This window comes from Papio anubis, chromosome 7 (assembly GCF_008728515.1).
Source record: "Papio anubis isolate 15944 chromosome 7, Panubis1.0, whole genome shotgun sequence".
NCBI classification, from domain to species: Eukaryota; Metazoa; Chordata; class Mammalia; order Primates; family Cercopithecidae; genus Papio; species Papio anubis.
The window spans coordinates 161,652,040-161,672,922 of record NC_044982.1 but is presented as its reverse complement, the minus strand read 5'-3'; the positions used below and the strand labels follow the sequence as shown (position 1 = coordinate 161,672,922).

Sequence of the window (20,883 nt, the reverse complement as noted above, 5' to 3'; positions counted from 1 at the left end):
TCCTTCTGTTTAAGGTCCACACAAAAATATTCTCAATAAAATGTATTTGTGTGTCAACTTTTGCTCCTGAGGCTTCATCGTTTTTTTGGTTAAAAAAAAAAAAAAAAAAGCACTAGACCGGGCAAAGTGGCCCATGCCTGTGATCTCTCTTAGGGAGGCCAAGGCAGGTGGACAGGGAGAACCTCTGTCGAGAAGAGGCTCCTAGACCCGGTTCTGCCTCTACTTGCTGGGGGTCCTTGCGAAAGTTGCTTCCCCTCTTTGGTCTCAGTTTCCTCAGCTGAGAAATGGGGGAGGGGGCCAAATGGTCTAAGGTTCTGTGAACCTCCAAGTCAGAGCCCGTAGCTGGTGGTCAAGATGAGGGAGAGGACCTCAGGGTCAGCCAAATGCCTGAGAGGCAGGACAGGCCCAAAGGTGAGCAACCTGAGCACATCAGGTGGGCTCAGAGCTGGTGCATGAGCCCCACAGCCTGCAGAGCAGCCCTGGACTCAGGAGCCCGCTCACACCAGCCCGGTGGGACTTCAGAGATGTGGGTCCAGCCTCTCCTACTATTGCAGGGCTGGGGGCTGGGAGCTGCAGATTCTTACTCCATAACTGCCTTAGACATGCCAAATGGGCTGGGGCAAGACACACCCCTCTCTATGAAATGAGCAGTCAGTCCAAATAGATGCACTAAAGAAGGGCTGTGGGATGGACCCAGCTGTAGCCTGGGCTACAGACAGGCTTCCAGGGTACTCAAGCAGCTGGCCTCTGGGGTAGCAGCCCCGGGTGTGAGAGGCAGGACTCAGAATCTAGGCCAAGCCTCCACAGGAAGGTCATGTCCCCTCTGGAGTGCCCAGGCACTCTGCAGGAGGGGCAGCAGGCGAGAGGTGCGCTAGGAGCACGTTTCACAAGGTGCCCAATATTGCATCTGCTCAGATGGGCAGCAAGTTGGAAAGTGGATGCAGTAGGCATGGTGGTGGCTGCTCCCCACAGCCAGGAGTCCAGCCCAGCACCACCTGAGTCTGCCTCAGTCCTGCTCAATTGGGTAATCCATGTTCTGGTCCCTCTGGTCCCACCCACAGAGGGAGGGCTTTGGGGCGACCAGGTGAGCTGGTCCTTGTGGGAGGATGTAACCGACTCCTGAGCCTGGCGAGCCAGGAAGCCCCTCGCCAGCATCCCCAACCCCACCTCTCCAGGCCCCTCATTCCCTGATCCTCCCATCCGCCCCCTGCCCCAGCAGTTTCCTCTGCTCACGCTCATCTCTTTTCCCGCTCCCAGGCTCGCCTGGTCAGTGTCCTTCACTCTCCTCTGAGTCTCCCTCTTTCCAAGCCGCCTCCACTCTGCTTGACACATTCTCCTTTAAGACACCAGAGTACACAAGCTCAAGTCCCTGCACCTCACCTTTACTCCCAGACATGGGAGGGAGATGACATGAAGACACAAACGCAACTCGGCAAGAGATCTGGGGTATGCAGAGGGGCAGGTCTGAGGCTGTGGAAGCTCCAGGAGCTCCCTGCAGGAGGCTGCATTTCAGCTGGCTATTGAATGTGGCTCTGAGCTGACACCTCTCCTTGAAGCTCCAGACCAGGAGCCAGCTGCCAGCTGGACCCTCCATTTGGTGTCTTGGAGAAACCTTGCACTCTGTGGGTCTAACTCTGAACCCAGAAAAGCTCCGCATCTCAGTCCTGTCTCTTCTTAGGCAAAGCACCACCTCAGACCCAGTTGTGCACCACACCCACATTTGAGTCATGGGCTCCTGCCGTGCACTGTGAGCGCTCTGGATAAGCCAGTGCCGAGGGGGAAAGAGCTCTGAATGCCAAACCATGAGTTTCAACTCCACCTCCAGCTCTGAGAGCTGTGGGCAGGGAAGAGCCCTAGTCCAGTGTGCTGTAGAAAGACCAGTCTGCCACTGTATGGCACATGGATGGTGGGGGCAGAATGCAGGTGGAGAGAACAGAAAGTGGACAGGGCGGGGGAGGCAGGATCATGGCTGTAGCTGTGGAGATGGGAGGACAGACAGGACTTGGTGGCCACTTGGATGAACCAAGGGAGGAGTCTGGAAGAGACACCCAGTTTCATATCAGATGTGTGGAGCGTGGGATGCTGTTCATTGATCGAGGGAGGAGGAGGAGGAAGAGGTGTGGCATGGGAGGAGGTAGCTGAGCTCTGTCATGAATGTCATTTGAAGTTCCCAGGGAGAGCCAGGCCCGCCAGCGCCTTCACTGCTTCAGCCGGCCCTTGGGGTGCCTGTGCTCCCTGGCCCTCTCGGCTCCCACTTCATAGCTGTCAGCTGCAGTGGGGGACAGTTGCCCAAGGGCCCAGCATGTCTGTGTGTTTAGCCAGGGGACTGCCATGTGGCCCATGCCGAGCAGAAGCTGATGGACGACCCTCTGAACAAAACTCATTACAACAACCTGATCCGCCCAGCCACCAGCTCCTCACAGCTCATCTCCATCAAGACGGAGCTCTCCCTGGCCCAGTGCGTCAGTTGGTAGGTGCAGAGGACACGTGTGGCTCAGGCTCAGGTGAAGAGGCAGCTCATGCCCAAGCCCCAGGCAATCAGTGTCCAGAGGAATGAAATGACTAGAGTTGATTTAGATTCACCAATACATGGCGGGGAGGCTGGAGGAGGGTCCATGAGGTTTATAGGTTTCCAATATTTAATGAAGTCATGGTTTTGTTAACAAAAAAGAAGTGAGGGTGGGAGCGGGATCACCACTGGCTAGGCAGCCAATGGGCCTGCATAGACTCTGCTCCACTGAGTCTCCAGCACGACCATAAGCTTCTCCTCCTCATCCTCCCAGCCCCACCCTACTCTCTCCCCCAGCTTGCTCAGCAGGTGACCTTACCGGCTCCCTACTTGTTGGGGGAAATAAGAACCAGACTGGGGGAACTGATGGGTACAGAGGCCCAGGTATAGGGGCAGGACCCCAGGGCAGTGCAGCCCCTACTGAGCCAGGTGGGTGAGGGTCTGGAGAGTGGGCATGGCTGCTGCAGGCATGGAAAGGAGGCGCAGGTGGCGGCACTCCCAGGGACCACCGTCAGGGTCTCCGTATGTGGATGTGTGCAGAGGTGGGTGCTGAGGGAGGAGGTGCAGGGAATTTCTCAGCTTCTCTCCACTGCCTCTGAGTTGGAGATGTCAGAGGGAGCCATGGCCCCCTGTAAACTAACACAGTGTCCCCCCCACAGGGTTAGAAGCCCTCCCCTGGAAGCGGCTCTGAGGGGAGCAGTCACATGTGGAGAGTGCAGGGCGCTGTGTCCAGCCAGGGGAAGGAGGACACCAAGGGGGTTGACCCTCCTCTGGCCAGGTGGCTGCCTTCTGACACACCAGCCTCTCTCTCTAGCACAGTGGCCCCCACACACCCAGCCTGTCAAACCTACAGCTCTCAAGAAGGCTTTGGCCAGATTAATGAACAGCTCCATCTCCCAGGAGGAAGCACAGCTGAAGGATGCGGAGGGCAGTAGAGTTGTGGATGCTCCGCCCCCGCCCCTCCACAGTCGGACCAGAAAGAAGGGGGCTTTCAGCCAGGCTCTCCCAGGCTGGGGTCTGAGTGTCACTGCCCAGCTATTGGCTTCTTGCTTAACAGGTCAGCCCAGCTGCTCCTGTGCAGCTGCCACCCTAGTGAGGTGAACCAGCAGGCGAGTGACATGTCTGATAGTTGGGGATACAGGAAAGATTAGGCTGTGGGCTGCCGGGCCAGGAAGGGTTTTTTTTTTTTTTCAGGGTTTGTTTATCTATTGACTTGATGAGGGAGGGTTATAGGTACAACCAGTTTAAAGATGGAAATTTTGAGAGAGCAGGCAGGGACTTAGTGCTGGGTAAGGCAAGCAGGCTTGTCAAAGCAGCTCCTCTGGGGAGGCCAGAATCCTGTACCAATGTCCTCAGCACATTCATCAGCTGCTGGGGGAGTGCCGGACAGGGTTAAAGCACAGGAGAACCTTCTGGATGATAGGAATGTTCTATATCTTCAAAGAAGGTGGGTAACATGGGTAATGCATTTGTTAAAACTCATCAAAATGTAAAGCAGATCTGTGCTTTTCACTGAATGTCAATTATACCTCAAATTAAAAACATTTTTAAAAAGACAGATGGGCCAGACGCAGTGGCTCACGCCTGTAATCCTAGCACTTTGGGAGGCTGAGGAGGGTAGATCACCTGAGTCAGGAGCTCAAGACCAGCCTGGAAAACATGGTTAAATCCTGTCTCTATTAAAAATATAAAAAATAGCCAGATATGGTGACACACGCCTGTAATCCCAGCTACTCAGGAGGCTGAGGCAGGAGAATTGCTTGAACCCAGGAGGCAGAGGTTACAGTGAGCAGAGATCATGCCACTGCATTAGAGCCTGGGCAACAGCGGGACTCCATCTCAAAAAAAAAAAAAAAAAAAAAAAAAAAAAATGAAGGTTTTCACTGAAGGCAGAGTAGCTTGTTATAGATTAGCCTCCCCACAACAGCAGTTAAAAAACCTGGACAAAAATGTGTCCCCCACCAAGCAAAACTATTTGAAGGTAATTGGAGACCTTCGATTACCTTCAAGCCAGGACTTGAGTGACCAGGCCTAGGAGGTGACCCTGACAGTATGTAGCGCTTTTCCCACATTTGGTGATTGGTAAACAACAGAGGGCTAAGAGGCTAAGAAACTGAGTATGAAGTGGTAGTTAAGAGGCTGGAGAGCCTAGCTGAATGTTTGGCACTCACAGGGCTGAAATGACCTCATGAGAATTTGGGTCCCAGTAAGGAGATGGGACCTTGGTGGGAACCCTGGAAGGGTCACCCCTAGGAGTCCAAATGAATAAAAAATAGACCAGCCGTCACAAAAACTAAAGCCTGCTTTAAACCAGCTTAGTCCCAAACTAGATGAAGGTGATCTGCGCTTACTCCAATTGTGTGCCATAAAGTCAAAGTCAATACTCTCTGGAGGCAGATAAAAGTTTACTAAGAACACCGTAAGACAAGACTAAATGAGAAAGAACAAGAAAAAAAACAATAGAAACACACATGTAAGGAAGATAAGCAAGAAACTTTTGAGACGGAAGTCTGCTCTGTCACCCAGGCTTGCGCAGTGGCACACCTCAGCTCACTGCAACCTCTGCCTCCCGGTTCAAGTGATTCTCCCACCCCAGCCTCCCGCGAAGTTGATTACAGGCATGTTTCACCATGCCTGGCTAATTTTTGCATTGGCCAGGCTGGTCTGGAACTCCTGACCTCAGGTGGTCCATTTATCTCAGCCTCCCAAATTGTTGATTACAGGAGCCACCGTGCTCATTGGGGTATTTTGCCACAATTTAAAATAAATAAATTTTTCTTTTTTTTCTTTTTTTTTTTTTTTTTTTTCAGGTTTGTGTTCTGATCTATATTGTAAATAGCCTACATGGTAGCTGATCTCCTTCTCCAGGTCTCGCTGCCGGCTTTTAGATGTTTATTATTTTGCCTTCCTTTGTCATAAAGGCTGTTAGCAATGGCAGGCAGGGCTTGCTGTAGAGATCTTTGGAGGGAGAAAGGGTGTTCCGAGCACCATGAGCTCTCCCTGCTCCTGCCTGCCCCTCGCCCAGGGGCTCTACTCACCACCCTGCTTGTTGGCAGCCCTGAGCTCCTGAGGGACCGGGGTCCCTGGTGCAGACTCTTCGGCAGGGTTCTGGGCAGCTGCCCGCAATCCACCACGTCCCTGGTTATGGTCGCTCACAAGCGGAAACACCAGCTCCACCTGGAGGGAAAGGTGCTCAGTTGCCATGCCCGTGCCCACACCCACCTCCACACCCACCCCCGCAGAGATGCTGCATGACTTAGAGGGTCCGGAGAAATCAGAAGGTGGGAAACCAAGAGCTGGCAACCTGTAGGGACCACTAAGGGAGACAGCAAAGCTGGGGCAGGAAGAGTCAGGGTTCACCATGGCCTCCCCGGCTCCATAGTTCCTCTGGGATGCTTGGCATGTGGGCTGAGGTGCCTCCTCCTCCTCCACCTCCCTCCTGGGTCCAGTGCATCTCCTGTGGGGAGGGCCTGAGGTTCTGTGACAACCCAAACAAGGGAGGGTAAATGGGCCCACCCCCTGCCCCCACCCTCACTGTGCAACCCTGGGCCAGCCCCTTCCCAGAGGGAAATCAGCAGCTGTTCTTTACTTTTATTTTTTAAGAGCCAACGTCTCCCTACGTTGCCCAGGTGCCGTCCCACTACCAATCAACACGGGAGTTCTGACATGCTCCATTTCTGCCCTGGGCCAGTTCCCCCATTCATAGGCAACCCTGGTGTTCCCCCACTCCCAGGAGGTCGCCATATCTATGCCGAACTTAGTGCGGATACCCGGTCGGCATAATGACCAGCTGTTCTAAAAGTCTCCTGCAACTCCTCAATCCTACGCTGCTAACAGTCCCCCCCTCTTCCTGGGGCTCTCTCCTCTTCCTCTGAGTGTCAGCTCCACCTGCAGGATAGGCGTCAGGGTAGGCAGTGGCTGGCTTCCAGATTCTGGGCCCATAAACGGGGTAGTGAGGGCACTGAGGGGCTCTGTCACCTGCCCAGGCCCCTGGCCCCTGGCCCCTTCCCCCTTCCTCCAGGCCTAAGTCACTGCCTCCCTTGCCTAGAGGCCCATGCCGCCCTCCCCAGCCTCAAATCTCACACCCTTCTTCCCACCATTGAAGCTGTAGGCCACAGACTGGTGGAAAAGCAGAGGGAGCCAACCACCATCTGCTAAGTTGTGGTGAGGTCGTTCTGTATGATCTCCAGGGTTTGCACCCACCTCCACCTGCTCCCCCCACAGCTCAGCCTTCCACCCCAGCTCCCCCAGCCTCTCCTCCAGCTCCTGCAGCCTCACCTCCTGCTTCTGCATCTTCTCCTCCTGCTGCCACAGCCTCACCTCCTGCTCCCGCATCTTCCCCTCTTTCTCTCGCATCTTCTCCTCCTGCTCCCGTAACTTTTCCTCCTTCTCCCACATCATCTTCTCCTGCCTCCTCTTCTTCTCCTCCTCCTCGTGCATCTCCTCCTGCCTCCACATCTTCTCCTCCTCCTCCCACATCTTCTCCTCCTGCTCCCACATCATCTCCTCCTTCTCCCGCATCATCTTCTCCTGCTCCCGCATCATCTCCTTCTGCTCCCGCATCATCTCCTCCTGCCTCCACATCTTCTCCTCCTGCTCCCATATCTTCTCCTCCTGCCTCCGCATCTTCTCCTCCTGCTCCCGTATCTTCTCCTCCTGCCTCCACATCTTCTCCTCAAGTTGCTGGTACAGGCGGTTCCACAACTGGTTCTCTTCCACCTGGGCTTGAAGCTTCGCGGACACACTCTGCAGCTCCTTACCCAGGTGGTCAGCGTCCTCCTGCAGCTGCTGCTGGAACAGTGAAAGTGTCGGTTTGAACCTCAGAAGGAAACAGACTCATGGGATAGTCATATAAATGTAATCTATCAAACAATGGTTTTCATCTATGATCCTTTAAAAAATATTTTGTTAATCCCTACTCTGAGATTGTGATTCCCAGGCAGGGCACCAATTTGCAGATTTTTAGCACACTCTAGAGGATTCTATGGTGGGACCAGAACAAGGGCCCAAATTTTCCAGCTCTTGGCTGGAGCCTCCCCATATCCTGCTTGATCCCTAGACCATGGTCCCAGCCGGATGGGGATCCTGCAACCCCCGGGGCTGCAGCCACTTGCCTGTGGCAGCAGGAGCTTGGCCCTCTCCAGCTTCCTTTTTAGCTCCTTTACATTGAGCTGGATCTCAGACTTCTCAGATTCTACAAGTCGAAGTTTTTCTTGTAGTTCGGCATTTTTCTCCTTCAGCTCCTCATGGGTTATGCTATGACCAGAGGCAGTAGATAAAGGAATGAACGAAGAACAGAAAGGACCACTGTGGTGATCAGCCCTCTACTTTCACCCCACAACCACAGAACCGTGTCATTGGATGGGACCCCAGGAATTAAAAGTCCCAGGTGGCAGGCCAGAGAGAAGACATGAGTTGCCTGGAGGCTACCGGGTGATGAGTCAGTGGCACAGCCGCACTAGAGCTTCCCTGTGCACACATGAAAACCAGGCGAGCCCCTCTCACCTCATGTCACCCTGTACCCCACTCCCAGCACACTCCCCCACGCTAAGAGCCCCCCAGACCTCCCATCCCACCGCCCCCATCCCACGTGTTCCTGTACAGTTCCAGACTCAGGGCGTCCCTCTCCTTTTACACCTCAATGTACTGTAAATAGAGAGCAGAAGTCAGGACAGAGCAGGTAGAGGATGTGGGCTGGTCACCAGGAACAACAGCCACAGTGACCAGTCCACACACCACCCCCACCTCCTAGTCACACCTCACATGCTCGGCAGAATGCCCAGGGTCTCATTTGTTTTTCTTCTTTGTTGTGTTTCTTTCTTTTTATTTTTGTTTTTGTTCGTTTTTTGAGGCAGAGTTTGGCTCTTGTTGCCCTGGCTGGAGTGTAATGGTGCAATCTCATCTCACCACAACTTCTGCCTCCCGGGTTCAAGTGGATTTTCCTGCTCAGCTCTGAGAAGGATTACAGAGCGTGCCACCACACCCGGCTAATTTTGTATTTTAGTAGAGACAGGGTTTCTCAATGTCGGTCAGTCTAGTCTTGAACTCCCAACCGCAGATGATCGCCCGCCTCGGCCTCCCAAAGCGCTGGCATTACAGACGTGAGCCAGAGCACCCGGCCCTCATTTGTTTTTCACAGAACTCAGTAAAGGTGGAAGAGACAGGGAAAGAGACTGAATTTATAGCTGGCAAACAGGGGTGCAGAGAGACTGTGATAATATTGCTGTACAGCATTGTTATTAAGCAACACTGTTGAACCTTTACTGAGTGTTCAGGCACTCACACTAACAATCCCATTTAATCCTCACAACCTCCATAGGAGACGGTTACCATTATTACCTCTATCATGTAGATGAAAAACATGGGGTATTAAGGGTTAAGTGCTTGCCTAAGATCAGGTAGAGCTGAAATTTCAACACCCAGGTATATCTGATTCTCTGTTCTTTCACTGGGGGTAGCAGCACAGGTAAGAAGGAGGACATTAATCTTTTATTGACTTTTTGAAAGGATGATACATTCGCGTTGTCCAAAACTCAGAAAGTACAGAAGGGAAATATCTCCCCCCAACACTGTTCCTCTCTCCTGAGTTTTTCATGATCCTTACAAATATGTTTTATGTATATTACCATAATACACACACACACACAGGCTCCCTCTCTCAACACAAATAATAACATACTCAAGCTACTCTTCTGTACCTTTATGGTACAAGTACCCTAACCGCCACTTAGGACTTGGCCAAGGCCACAGTCAAGTATGGGCAGGGCGGGCACTTGGCCTGCGAGCTCTATGTCCAGTGCTTGCTCCCCACAGCACCCCCCAACTCACCCACAGCAGCTGACTCAGCCTCTGTCAGCCTCTAACCACCACACACAAAAGCAGCAAGAAATGGCCATGCTGTCTTCTGGGCAGGACACTCCATTCTGCAGAAGGGACTTTTAGGCTCACTCCTCCATCTGTGAAGCCGGGTTCCCAGGGGATGGGGCAGGTGGTTGGACTCACCCTGTCCGCTTTCTTCTTCTGTGTAGTGACAGCAGAGAGAGCCCGCTCTAAATCTCCTGCAAACTTCCATGAATCATGCAGGCGGCTCACCAGATCCCTGGACTCTCCTGGAATGAGAGACATTCAGATGCGGCCCAAAAGTCTCCCCATAAAGGCCTGTCAAAGTGCCAGGTTGAAGGATGACCGGGTGCCAGATTCCCACCTTCCAACTGCTGGACAGCATGCTGGCTGTAATAGAGTGCCGTCTGCAGCTCAGCTTTCTCACATGTAAGGATTCGTATGGTATGAACCTGGGCCTTTGGGAGAAAAGACAAGCAAGTGCTGAAAGAGAAGCAAAGAAACCTTCTCCAGAGGACAGGAGGGAACTTCACACCTTCCACTCACCTCTAGCTCCCTCCTTAGGGCATCCTGATGTTGGTGGCTTGCCTTCTTTTCCTATAGAAAGAGGAAGACAGAGCTCTTACTGGGAGGTGGGAGGTGGAGGGGAAGACATGGCACAGCAGTGTGTCATGAAGGACCTGTAGTGTCACATGGAAAGCTGCCCATGCAACTGCTGTTCCAGTCCACTCCAGGACAGGCGCGGGGCTGGCTTTCACTTTAAAAATTGTATTACATCAATTGAGGTACAAATCCTATTAAAATAGAAATTTTATAGTGTGCTTGATGATTGATAAAGTAGACTACATTATCCAACATTCCAATGAGATAAAATAATCACAATCATTTCTCTTTTTTGGAGAAACTTTCTCTTATTTGCCTACATTATTTTTAAGGTTTGTTTAAAAAAAAAAACAAGAAACCTGTCTAACATCCTTAAAAACACAAAGCTTTTGAGACGGGTGTGGCGGCTCACGCTTGTAATCCCAGCACTCTGGGATGCTGAGGTGGGTGGATAACCTAAGTTCAGGAGTTCAAGACCAGCTTGGCCAACATGATGAAACCCTGTCTCCATTAAAAATACACAACTAGCTGGGCACGGTGGCAGGTGCCTATAATCTCAGCTACTTGGCAGGCTGAGACAGGAGAATCCCTTGAACCTGGGAGGTGGAGGTTGCAGTGAGCCAAAATCATGCCACTGCACTTCAGCCTGGGCTGCACAACGAAACTCTGTCTCTAAATACATACCTACATACATACATACGCACACACACACACACGGAAAGCTTTCTTTAATAAGCACTCAACATTCTTTACAAGTTTAAAACAAATACAGGATCGTTCTAAAATAAGGCTAAATGTTAAGTGATGGGGGAGAGAAAAAGGACATAAATAACTCCTACTCTCATGAGGTTAATCACTAAATCTTATTTTTCTAGAATCACCTGGCGTCTCTAAGCCCTGAAAATGAAACTGAATTTCTCACTCGATACTTGGCTATGACTTGCAATCATGAAAACCAAGAATTGTGTTCTGTCACTGTGTAGTGCTTGTTACCTGGGATCAAGGGTTGACTTTTTCATGATTTGCTCCATTACCTGTGTGCTTCTTATCCCAGACCAAAGTAAGCTTTTCTCTAGGGTTTTACAGTTTATAGTTAGTATATAAGAGTGGTTCTCAAAAACATAGTCTCTGGACTAGAAGCACCTGGGAATGTCTTATACGTGTAAATTCTCAGAAACTCTGGAGTAGGGACCAGCAATCCACGCTACAATAAGCCCTCCAGGTGTTCAGGAACCGCTGGCATACAGCAGGTAGAAAAATGTGTTTCCTTCTGTAGGTCCAAAGCCAGGGATACTATATGTTCTGTCTCGATATGAAACAATGACGTGCAATTAAAAGACATAAATCTCCTTCCTACTTCCACCCTTCAGCCAATGTGTTTTATTTTTATGAGTTAATAAGAAAGCAGGTGGCAATCAGAGATTTAGTCTACAAAGTATATTTATAGGTATCAGTTCTCATCCAGCCTGATCTCATCCAATATCATTTATATCCTCTTACATCCAAAGTTTTAGAAAAGGATCTTCACAATGTAAGACTCAGGCACACTAGGAGTTCTATGATAAAAGACCAAGTAGATCTGAATGTCCAAACTTCCTAGAGAAGAAAAGTGGAATCACTGGCTATATTTTCACATTGCGTTCAACAGGAAATTAAAGTTTTGAATTGTTTTCACCTTCATCCTTCCAAGTTAATAGAATTCAACCAGAAAACTCCATTCTTCCAAAGCCTCTAGCCAGGCAAAGTTTTAATGTATTATTTCTTGCTTTCCAATGGATACAAAGCAGAGTCCTGGTAGGCACATTTTTGTATCTGCAAGATGCAGAACTAAAACAGTTCTCTTGTTTGATATTAAAACAAAAGTCCTGTAAACCTCAGATGGTGAGTGTAATACTCAGCAATAGCAATGAAAGCCTCAAATACAAAAAAAATGCTCAAGAACACCCTAGCAAAACAAAGTGTAAGCTCTGGTCGGGAGTAGTTCAACTCCTGTCTTCCCAGCATATTGGCAAGCCATGGGTAAGTCAGGAGTTCAAAACCAGCCTGGCGCGAGCATAGCGACCCACATCTCTACAAAAATTTAAAATTAGCTGGGCATGGCGGCACACACCTGTAGTCCTAGAGCCACTTGGGAGGCTGAGGTGGGGAAAATTGCTTGAGCCCAGGAGTTTGAGGCTGCAGTAGCTATGATCATGCCACTGCACTCTAGTCGGGGTGATAGAGTGAGATCTAGACACATTCTGTCCTGCTCCTGTCACTAAAATCACTAAGTTAAAATGTTTTCATTCAGCAGGATAAAAGTGAAATTGACTTTGTGCTTTGGTTAGCAAAAATAAATAAATAAAGTGAAATGACAAATTACTTACTGGGAAAGTCTGTAACTTCAATGACAGATAAAAGGCTTGTATCCTTAGCCTATAAAGAAATCTTTTAAAATTACTCAGAAAATGAATGATTTCCAGCAGGAAATGGGCAATGGAGAAACCGGCACTTCCCACAAGAAAAAAAAAAAAGGCCAATGAGCATATGAAAAAGATTCAAAAGCACTAGAAATCAAAGAAATGTAATGAAAACAATGAGATGTTCTGCTTAAAGACCAGCAAAGATGACAAATGGAAGGGGGAACCTGGAGCTCTGTCCCTGTTGGTGGGAGTATAAACTGAACCAATAATCCTACCAGATCATTTGAACATTTCTTTTAAAATTCCTAAAACTGTTTTATATTATTTTCCTCTAGAAATTCTACTTCTATGAATTTGGTGCAAAAATCCTTACTCGAGTCCATTAAAATGTATATGGAAGGAAATTCACTCTGGGGTGGCAACGATTCACTTAACATACATGCAGCTATTAAAAATGATGATGCTAGGATATATTTCTCCCATAGAAACATGCTTAAAATATAGTCAGTGACAAAAGACCATATATTACAATTCTCCTTTTTAAAATGCTTCTAGGCGTAAAAAGTGTAAAAAGCAACAAACCAGAATGTGTTGAGTGGCAAAATTGAAGATTATTCTTTATATTTTGTCATCCAAATTATTACAAAAAGAATGTGATTTCCTTTATAATCAGGGAGATTATATTTACATTTCTTTTCTTTTTCTTCTTTTTTCTCCTGTATATATCCCATGTAGGCTAGAGAGCTTAAATCCCTGCCTCTTGAGGGAAATCAGCCCATTTTCAGACCATGCAGTATGCAAAGCTGCCCCATCCTCCCTTTATTTTATTTATTTATTTATTTATTTATGTTGAGATGGAGTCTCGCTCTGTTGCTCAGGCTGGAGTGCAGTGGTGCATCTCAGCTCACTGCAACTTCCATCTTCCGAGTTCAAGTGATTCCCCTGGCTCAGCCTCCTGAGTAGCTGGGTCTACAGGCATGCACCACCATGCCCAGCTAATTTTTGTATTTTTAGTAGAGAGAGAGTTTTACCATGTTGGACAGGCTGGTCTCAAACTCCTTACCTCAAGGGATATGTCTGCCTTGGCCTCCCAAAGTGCTAGGATTACAGACATGAGCCACTGTGCCAGGCCTGACATATTATTTCTAAAAATTTCAGTGACATTTCAATTAAGTTACATTTAATTCTTACTGACCTGATCTCTTATCCTGTTTAATGATATCTTCCAGTTGAAAGGTGTTTCCTCTGTAATCACAGGTGCTAAAGGAAATACAGCATGTATTCATTAGGTAGATATCCACTAAACCACTAATTCTTGCATTGTAGTCCTGAGACCCTCACCATCAGCAACACGTGGGAACTTGTTAGACATGCAGATTCCTGGGCCAGCCCCACACCTCCTGAGTCAGAAAGTGGGCAAGAGGGACAGCTATCTGTGCTTTAATAAGCCTTGAGATGCTCCCTGGAGTTTGAAAATTACAGAACTAGAATACGTAGGGTAGTAAGTGCTCATACTTTATCCCAGGTACCTAGGGACTCTTCCCCTCTTTTCCATTGAAATAAGATGAGAGCTCATTTTAACTTAATGGGTATAAGAAAGAAGGCAGTGAGATGACGAGGGTTACAAATTAGAGTTCAAAATTTAATCAGTGGATGGTGACAGGATGCAAGCCTTCTGAACAGATTACTGCAAGAAAGCTGATTATAATCTACATGTCATGTATCATTAGTGTATTGATGTTAAATTTTTTGGGGAGATCAATGGTATTGTGATTATATAGGAGAATGTCCTGGTTCTTAGAAGATATCCGCAAAAGTACCTAACAGTAATGCTCTGATACTGGCAATTTACTTTGAAATGATTCAGGGGGAAAAAGGGCACATATACAATCTTTCATACACGGAAGAGAGAAAACAAATATGACAAAACGTTAACTAGTGAATCCAGTTGAATAGCATACAGATGTTCACTGTATTATTTTATCAACATTTCTGTGTTTGCAAGTTTTTAAACTAAAAAGTTGAGGGAAAAGAAACATCACCCCAAATCTTTCTATGAAATGGAACCATAGAAAAAGCACAGAATTGAACACTCTGCAGAAGAGGGCCCCGTACCCATCCGGACAGCATGGTCACAGCGCAGGGTCTCCTCCAGGAGGCTATTCTCTGGTCTCTTCTGTACTGTCACTGTCCCCTGACGCTGCCGAGGCTTTATTCTAACAACTCTTTTTCAAAAGATATAATTTCTTTCATTCATCTAAGAAAGAGACAAAAGAATGAGTATACACTTAGAAAATAATATTACACTTATACTTGTGTAAAAGCAAAAAATACTTTGAAAAGTGGGGAAGCAAGAAATGTACTGTTCCACAATTCTGTTCTTACTGTCTTTTTATTCTGCCAGTGATTTCCTATTCCTGCTGCCTATGGTGGGGTGAGCTGCAAATGATTTCTTCTCCTCATTGATTTAAAATGTCATGTTTATAATATACTAACCTCCCGTAGAAGCATTTGGGTTTATTTCTAGGCTCTATTCTACTCAAGTGATCTATCCGTTCACAAGCCACTATCAGTTTTGATTATTAGAGCATCCTAAAGTTAAGTAATTTTTTTTTTTTTTTTTTGAGATGGAGTCTCTCACTCTGTCACCCAGGCTGGAGTACAGTGGCATGATCTAGGCTCATGGCAAGCTCCACCTCCTGGGTTCACGCCATTCTCCTGCCTCAGCCTCCTGAGTAGCTGGGACCACAGGCGCCCGCCACCACCCTCAGCTAATTTTTTGTATTTTCAGTAGAGATGGTGTTTCAGCATGTTAGCCAGGATGATCTTGATCTCCTGACCTCATGATCCGCCCACCTTAGCCTCCCAAAGTGCTGGGATTACAGGCATGAGCCACCAGGCCCGGCCGAGTAATTCTTTGATTAGGATATTAGTATTTGATGGAGCCTGAACCTTTTGACTCTAAATTCAAATTCTTATTATCTCTAACTTCTAAAAGACAACAATTATGACTTCAGTGTATAAAATCCCAGCTTTTTTAGCTACCTTAGAGAATTCTCTTATTTTCCCCATATAGAATCAGTTTATCCATTCAGTTTTCTCTCCAAACACTAATATTTTCATTTTAGTATCCCTAATCTTTTTTTTTTTTTTTTTAAAGTGGATTATCAGCGTCTTGCCCTGTTGCCCAGGCTGGAGGACAGTTACACCATCTCAGCTCCTTGCAGCCTCTGCCTCCCAGGCTCAAGCAGTCCTCTCAGACTCCTGGGTGAAGGACCGTGCGCCACATGCCCAGCTCATTTTCTGGATGCCACAGAGATGAGGTCTCACCATGTTGCCCAGGCTGGTCTCCCCAACCCTGAGCCTGGCGGCCAGAGCTCCTGAGCTCCCAAAGTGCTGGGATTACAGGCGGAACCACCGCCCCCTGTAGTTTTCCTAATCTCTTATCTTTATCTTTTGTAGTTGCACTGGCTTACGTGGCAATTAACTGTTAGTGTTAATTAATGGGGGTAACTGTAATACTGGACATTTTGTCTTATTCTTGATCTTTAAGGGATGTTTGCAGAATTTCACCTATCATGCATGATGGCAGCTGGCTAGATGTGCTTTATAATCCACTAGGTAAAAAAAAAAAAAATTAGGAAATAAATACTGAATTTTTTATCAAATGTCTTTTCTAACATATATGGAGGGAACTGTGTATTTTGTCCTTAACGCCTTGCAACCAGGAATCATACCCAGATCTTCTAAGAGTGATTCCAAAGAATAAGGTTCATGTGGTTGTGTGGCATAATTTTTTCCACTGTGCCACGCCTGCCAGAATCAAGAATATGTGTGTATGTGTTAATGCTACCCTTTGTCAGGTTTGGGTTTTCATATTCTAACAGTTTCAAACGAAAAAAGCTTGAAAGTTCTACTTTATATGTGGAAATTGCAATAAATTATTTGTGATTTACTGAAAACTTCACTTGAAGGTCTAATAAAATTTCAAAGCAAAACCAAACCTTTCTTTCTTTTTTGTGGGGGGAGGGTGGGAGGAGTGGGATGGAAGGACACTAACTTATTAATACTTTATGGGGTTTTTGTTTTTTGTTTTTTGTTTTTTGCCTTTAGAATTTATCCTCTAGGGACAATCTGGCAATGATGAATTTAATTTAGGTTCGAATATTTTAAAAATAATTCTTTTGATATTCTTGGTATGGCTTATTTGCCTATTCTCCAGCTCTGTTGCCCAGGCTGGAGTGCCATAGTCCAATCATAGCTCACTGCAGCCTTGAACTCCTGGACTCAGGCGATCATCCCGGATCAGACTCTCGAGTAGCAGAGAATATAGGCTCACGCTACCACCCCAGCTCATTTTTAAAATTTTTAGTGGAGACGGAGTTTCACCATGTTGCCCAGGCTGGTCTCGAACTCCTGGGCTCAAAGAATCCTTCTTCGTCAGCCTCCCAAAGTGCTGGGATTACAAGTGTGAGCTACTGTGCCTGGCACTATTCTCATTTTTATTATAATACAATTTTAAGATTGGATAAATAATATAGCCAAATTATTGGAGCCAGACTACATCTACTAAAATTAAATGAAATTTCACTTGTCTGAAATCAGACATACTTTGGAAGATAAGTTTGTTATGGTATTAATTAAAATTACGGCTATTTTTTGCACTCACCAAAATCTGTGGAGCACCTTAAAGACACAGGCGGTATCCTCCAGAGCAGTGAAAACAGTTACAAGAGGCTCTCAGGACAGCTTTGTCAGGAGAGACATGCTATACATATAAAGACATAAGGAGAGAGAAAAATTCTTCTTTTATATGCCTAATGCAATCAAATACTCAGAACTTCCAAAATCATCCAGGTATTAAGGAAGAGAAGGTATCATTTCAATGAAATGCTATGTAAGAAACAGAACAAGGCCGGGCGCGGTGGCTCAAGCCTGTAATCCCAGCACTTTGGGAGGCTGAGACGGGCGGATCACGAGGTCAGGAGATCGAGACCATCCTGGCTAATACGGTGAAACCCCGTCTCTACTAAAAAAATACAAAAAACTAGCCGGGCGAGGTGGCGGGCGCCTGTAGTCCCAGCTACTCGGGAGGCTGAGGCAGGAGAATGGCGGGAACCCGGGAGGCGGAGCTTACAGTGAGCTGAGATCCGGCCACTGCACTCCAGCCTGGGCGACAGAGCGAGACTCCGTCTCAAAAAAAAAAAAAAAAAAGAAACAGAACAAAAAGTGTGTAATATATAGAAAATAAATCATTCATTGATCTATAATACAAACCTCCTATCTCACAAAAATAACAGGATTTTGGGGGCACAAAACCAAATCAAAGTTCCTGGTAAGAAAGGTTTGATTGCTACTGCCAGTAATATTTTTCTTCATTAATTGATCTCTAATGTCCCTTTAAATCCAGAGACTTTCCTCTGGCTATCTTGAAAATATCTGATAGGAGAGAATCTAACTTCTTAAAACAAACATACGTGCAAACCACAAGTACAAATACATGAGTGGGCAATTCCAGCTCACCTTGTAAAGGATGATTCAAAATAGATTTCAGAAATGCTTAGTTCTTCTGCTGCTTCTTCAGCAATTTCATCATCTTGTTGGAACCCAGCTCATCATCATGATCACTTGCTGTATCTTCATCACTTTCAACTGGATCAAAAAAATCTTTGTACTTCACATTTCTGGAACTTTTACCTGACTAAGATAAAAAGATTTTTAAAACTATTAATTAGGAATAGAAAAATACATCATTAACACATGCATATATATTTGTATGTGTACTGCATGTTTACATTACTTTCTAACTGAATAACACTACAAGTCAAAAAATAGTTACTAGGTGAAATTGGCAACTAAAAACACTACCATAAAACTATTACAGGAACAACTGGAACATAAACTGAATGGAAGTATAGATTCATTTTAACTGATAAGATACAGCATAATATTTATTAGCTCTACATCTTCTGACTACAATTACATCTCTACTAGAAAAACAGAACAAAAGCTAATTAGAGGAGGAGGAAAGGGCTCTGTCCTCTCTCATAACTTTACCTTAACTTTCTTACTTCCAGAGAGTCCCCCTTCATCTTCATCAGCATGAATATCTTTAAAAAGATCAGTATCTTCCACCTCATCATCATCATCTTTTTGTTCCTCTTCTTTTTGTCTGTTTTCTAAATAGGCCTCCATCGCAGAGAGTTGGAGGAATATCTCGTCTACTATGGACTTTTCTCTTGGTGTTCCATGTCCTTTGTTTTGCACCTTGCTCTGCTGTTCCAATTTGTTGATACCAAAGTCAAGATCAGAATCCTTAGCACTGAAAACTGGGCTTTTCCTCAGATCGCATTTGCTTGAGTTTGCTCTCTCACTCACTTCAGGATTGTCACCACCCATATCTGACACTTCCTCTTCCTCCTCTAAATCTTCTAGGTCCTCCTGGCCACCAGCCTCTGTCTCTGAACCATCCTCTTCACACTCCTGTTCTTCACTCTCTGAGTGACTGATATCTTCATCTTTGTTTCACTAACTGCATTTTGGAAGCTTTGTACAATTGGGTCATTTTGCAATTCCAGTTGTTGCAAAGTCTGCTCATCATCAAAATTTCCTATCACAAGTTTTTGTAAAGGGCTTCCATGGAGTCTACCATTCTCTAATATTTTATTAAAGTCATAAAACACTTTTGTTAAAGAAGTGAACTTTGATGCCAATCCGTCTTACATCCTATTGGGAGGAATTAAATGAGATTTAGAATTACAGATAATAATTTCACAGCTCTATTAATTAAATGAAAAATGAAAACCCCAATTCTTCGGTAAAATCAAATTTGAATGAAGTGTAAGTATAGATTCTGGCCCCAGCAACATACAAGCTGATGAGCCACACTGATCTATAAAACCTGTCAACCAAGTATTTGTGAATCAGCTGTATAGATTTTAGGCAGGAAAAGCATTACAAATCTCTTTGCTTGGAGATACATAGTGAATTAGCCTTAAATTATCAACTCTGCTACACTACACACCACTCCATTCAGTCATTCCCTTTTTCCTTCCGTGATCAACATTTGCTTTGGCTACAGTGGTCAAAGAAAACCTCTCTTAGATGTGACATCTGAGATGAAACCTACAGATAAGGATAGTATTATAAAGATTGGGAAACACGTATTCCAGGCAGAAGAAAAAGCAAGAACAAATTCTCTAAGATGCAATTGAGCTTGGTAAGCCTGAGGAATGAAAAAGTGAGCGGGGCTAGAGTGTGAAGGAGGCAGAAGGTGAAGTGGGAGAGACTGATGGCAGCCAAATTCCGCAGGGCTCAAGGGTAAGAGTTTGCCATTTTAAGTGTAATAAGAAAACACGAAAAGATTTTAAGCAGAAGGATGAAATGATAATTTACACGAAGGAAGAAGAAAGGGAGGAAGGAGGGAGAGGAAAGTAGAGTGATTAGAAGGTTGATGCAGCATTCCAGGAAAAGGATGATGGTGATTTAAGCTGGAGTTAGAGCAGTGAATATGCTGAGTACAGTTTGGAGGTAGAACTGACAGGATTGCTAAGGAATTAGATACAGAATAGAGAAAAATGAAGACATTAAAATAGCAGCCTCGTTTTATGTGTAAGCAACTGGAAAGACAGAACTGCCATTTGCTGCGATAGGCAAGGGTTGAGTGGTGGACCATGGGGAAAGGACTTCACGGGATGGCAGAGTATAGGTGGGTAGAAACAACATTCTACTCTATTTTGAACACTGAATTTGCCATGCTGACAGTATCAAAATTTTAAAAATCGTTAAAAGCTGGACAGTGCAGATATCCCAGTTGTGTGCTACTGAATTCCAACTAAGCTCAGTCTGTAGTTGCTGTGAGCCAGGAACTCAAGGGAGAGGTTGGAGTTTGAAATATAAATGAGTCATAATTTTATAGATCATATTTGAAGTTCTTCAACAAAATACGCATGAAACGCTTGTGCTGGGAAGAGATGAAAGTTCTAACTCTCAAGAAGCTTAGTTGGGGTGGACAGACAAGTGACAAGTTTGTACTTTCAATGAAGCATGATGACAGGTAAACACTGAGTGCTTTAGGAGCACAAAGGCGAAGGAGAAACCAATACAGTTTGTGTGTAGGGGGATGGGGCCGTAACAAGCCTCAAGGGGAGCTTCTAGGCGTTAATAACTGAGGTTCGGTTGATTTCAATAACATTCAACGGACAGAGCCATACTGTAAAAACTTCAACAATTTTTAAAATGTTGATAGCCTAGGTCCTCTGAAATGTGGGGAAAAGTGAATTACATTTCCCCTTACCTTCCCCCAGCTCAGCAATTTGCCAGGGGCCTGCAACCCGCGTCCACGTGCGACCCCAGTCGCACCTGAGCCCGGGATCTGCGCACTTATGTGAGGATGTACTGGGGCAGCCGGTGGCTTTGCCCACCCCCGACCCCCGTCAGACACCGCTGCAGGGTCTGTCAGCGCCAGGCCCGCGGGGCCATGGCTGTCTCCAACTCCCCACACAAGCGGCAAGCGGGGCCAGAGAGCCG

The 20,883-nt window shown here is 46.3% G+C and overlaps 2 protein-coding genes and 1 pseudogene across 2 annotated transcripts; 1 reads left to right on the top strand and 2 right to left on the bottom strand.

The window, feature by feature from the left end:
* The first annotated feature begins 252 nt into the window (after nucleotides 1-252).
* LOC110742343 lies at nucleotides 253-1,524 on the top strand (annotated as a pseudogene).
* A 4,513-nt stretch (nucleotides 1,525-6,037) lies between these two features.
* Nucleotides 6,038-15,002, bottom strand: LOC100997361 (golgin subfamily A member 6-like protein 22). The gene is given in 8 exon segments (XM_031668966.1): nucleotides 6,038-7,297; nucleotides 7,624-7,765; nucleotides 8,100-8,155; nucleotides 9,512-9,618; nucleotides 9,714-9,807; nucleotides 9,896-9,946; nucleotides 13,550-13,614; nucleotides 14,470-15,002. Coding segments are annotated over 8 exon segments (1,263 nt in total). The 5' UTR covers nucleotides 14,474-15,002; the 3' UTR covers nucleotides 6,038-6,553.
* A 1,222-nt stretch (nucleotides 15,003-16,224) lies between these two features.
* Nucleotides 16,225-20,839, bottom strand: LOC103885655 (U3 small nucleolar ribonucleoprotein protein MPP10-like). Its single transcript, XM_031668965.1, has 4 exons — nucleotides 20,651-20,839; nucleotides 18,412-19,080; nucleotides 17,878-18,055; nucleotides 16,225-17,122 (listed from the first exon to the last, which is right to left on the bottom strand). Exons 2-3 carry the CDS (start codon nucleotides 18,751-18,753, stop codon nucleotides 17,915-17,917), a joined length of 483 nt encoding a protein of 160 aa, XP_031524825.1. The 5' UTR covers nucleotides 18,754-19,080; nucleotides 20,651-20,839; the 3' UTR covers nucleotides 16,225-17,122; nucleotides 17,878-17,914.
* Between the last annotated feature and the right edge of the window lie 44 nt (nucleotides 20,840-20,883).

Bases quoted from the DNA above. Each gene is read 5' to 3' on its own strand.
- LOC103885655 (XM_031668965.1), bottom strand. From the start codon at position 18,753: ATGGGTGGTGACAATCCTGAAGTGAGTGAGAGAGCAAACTCAAGCAAA. The intron at 18,056-18,411 runs GTAAAGTTATGA...TTTTTATCTTAG, and splicing joins CTGGAAGTAAGAAAGTTAAG to TCAGGTAAAAGTTCCAGAAA.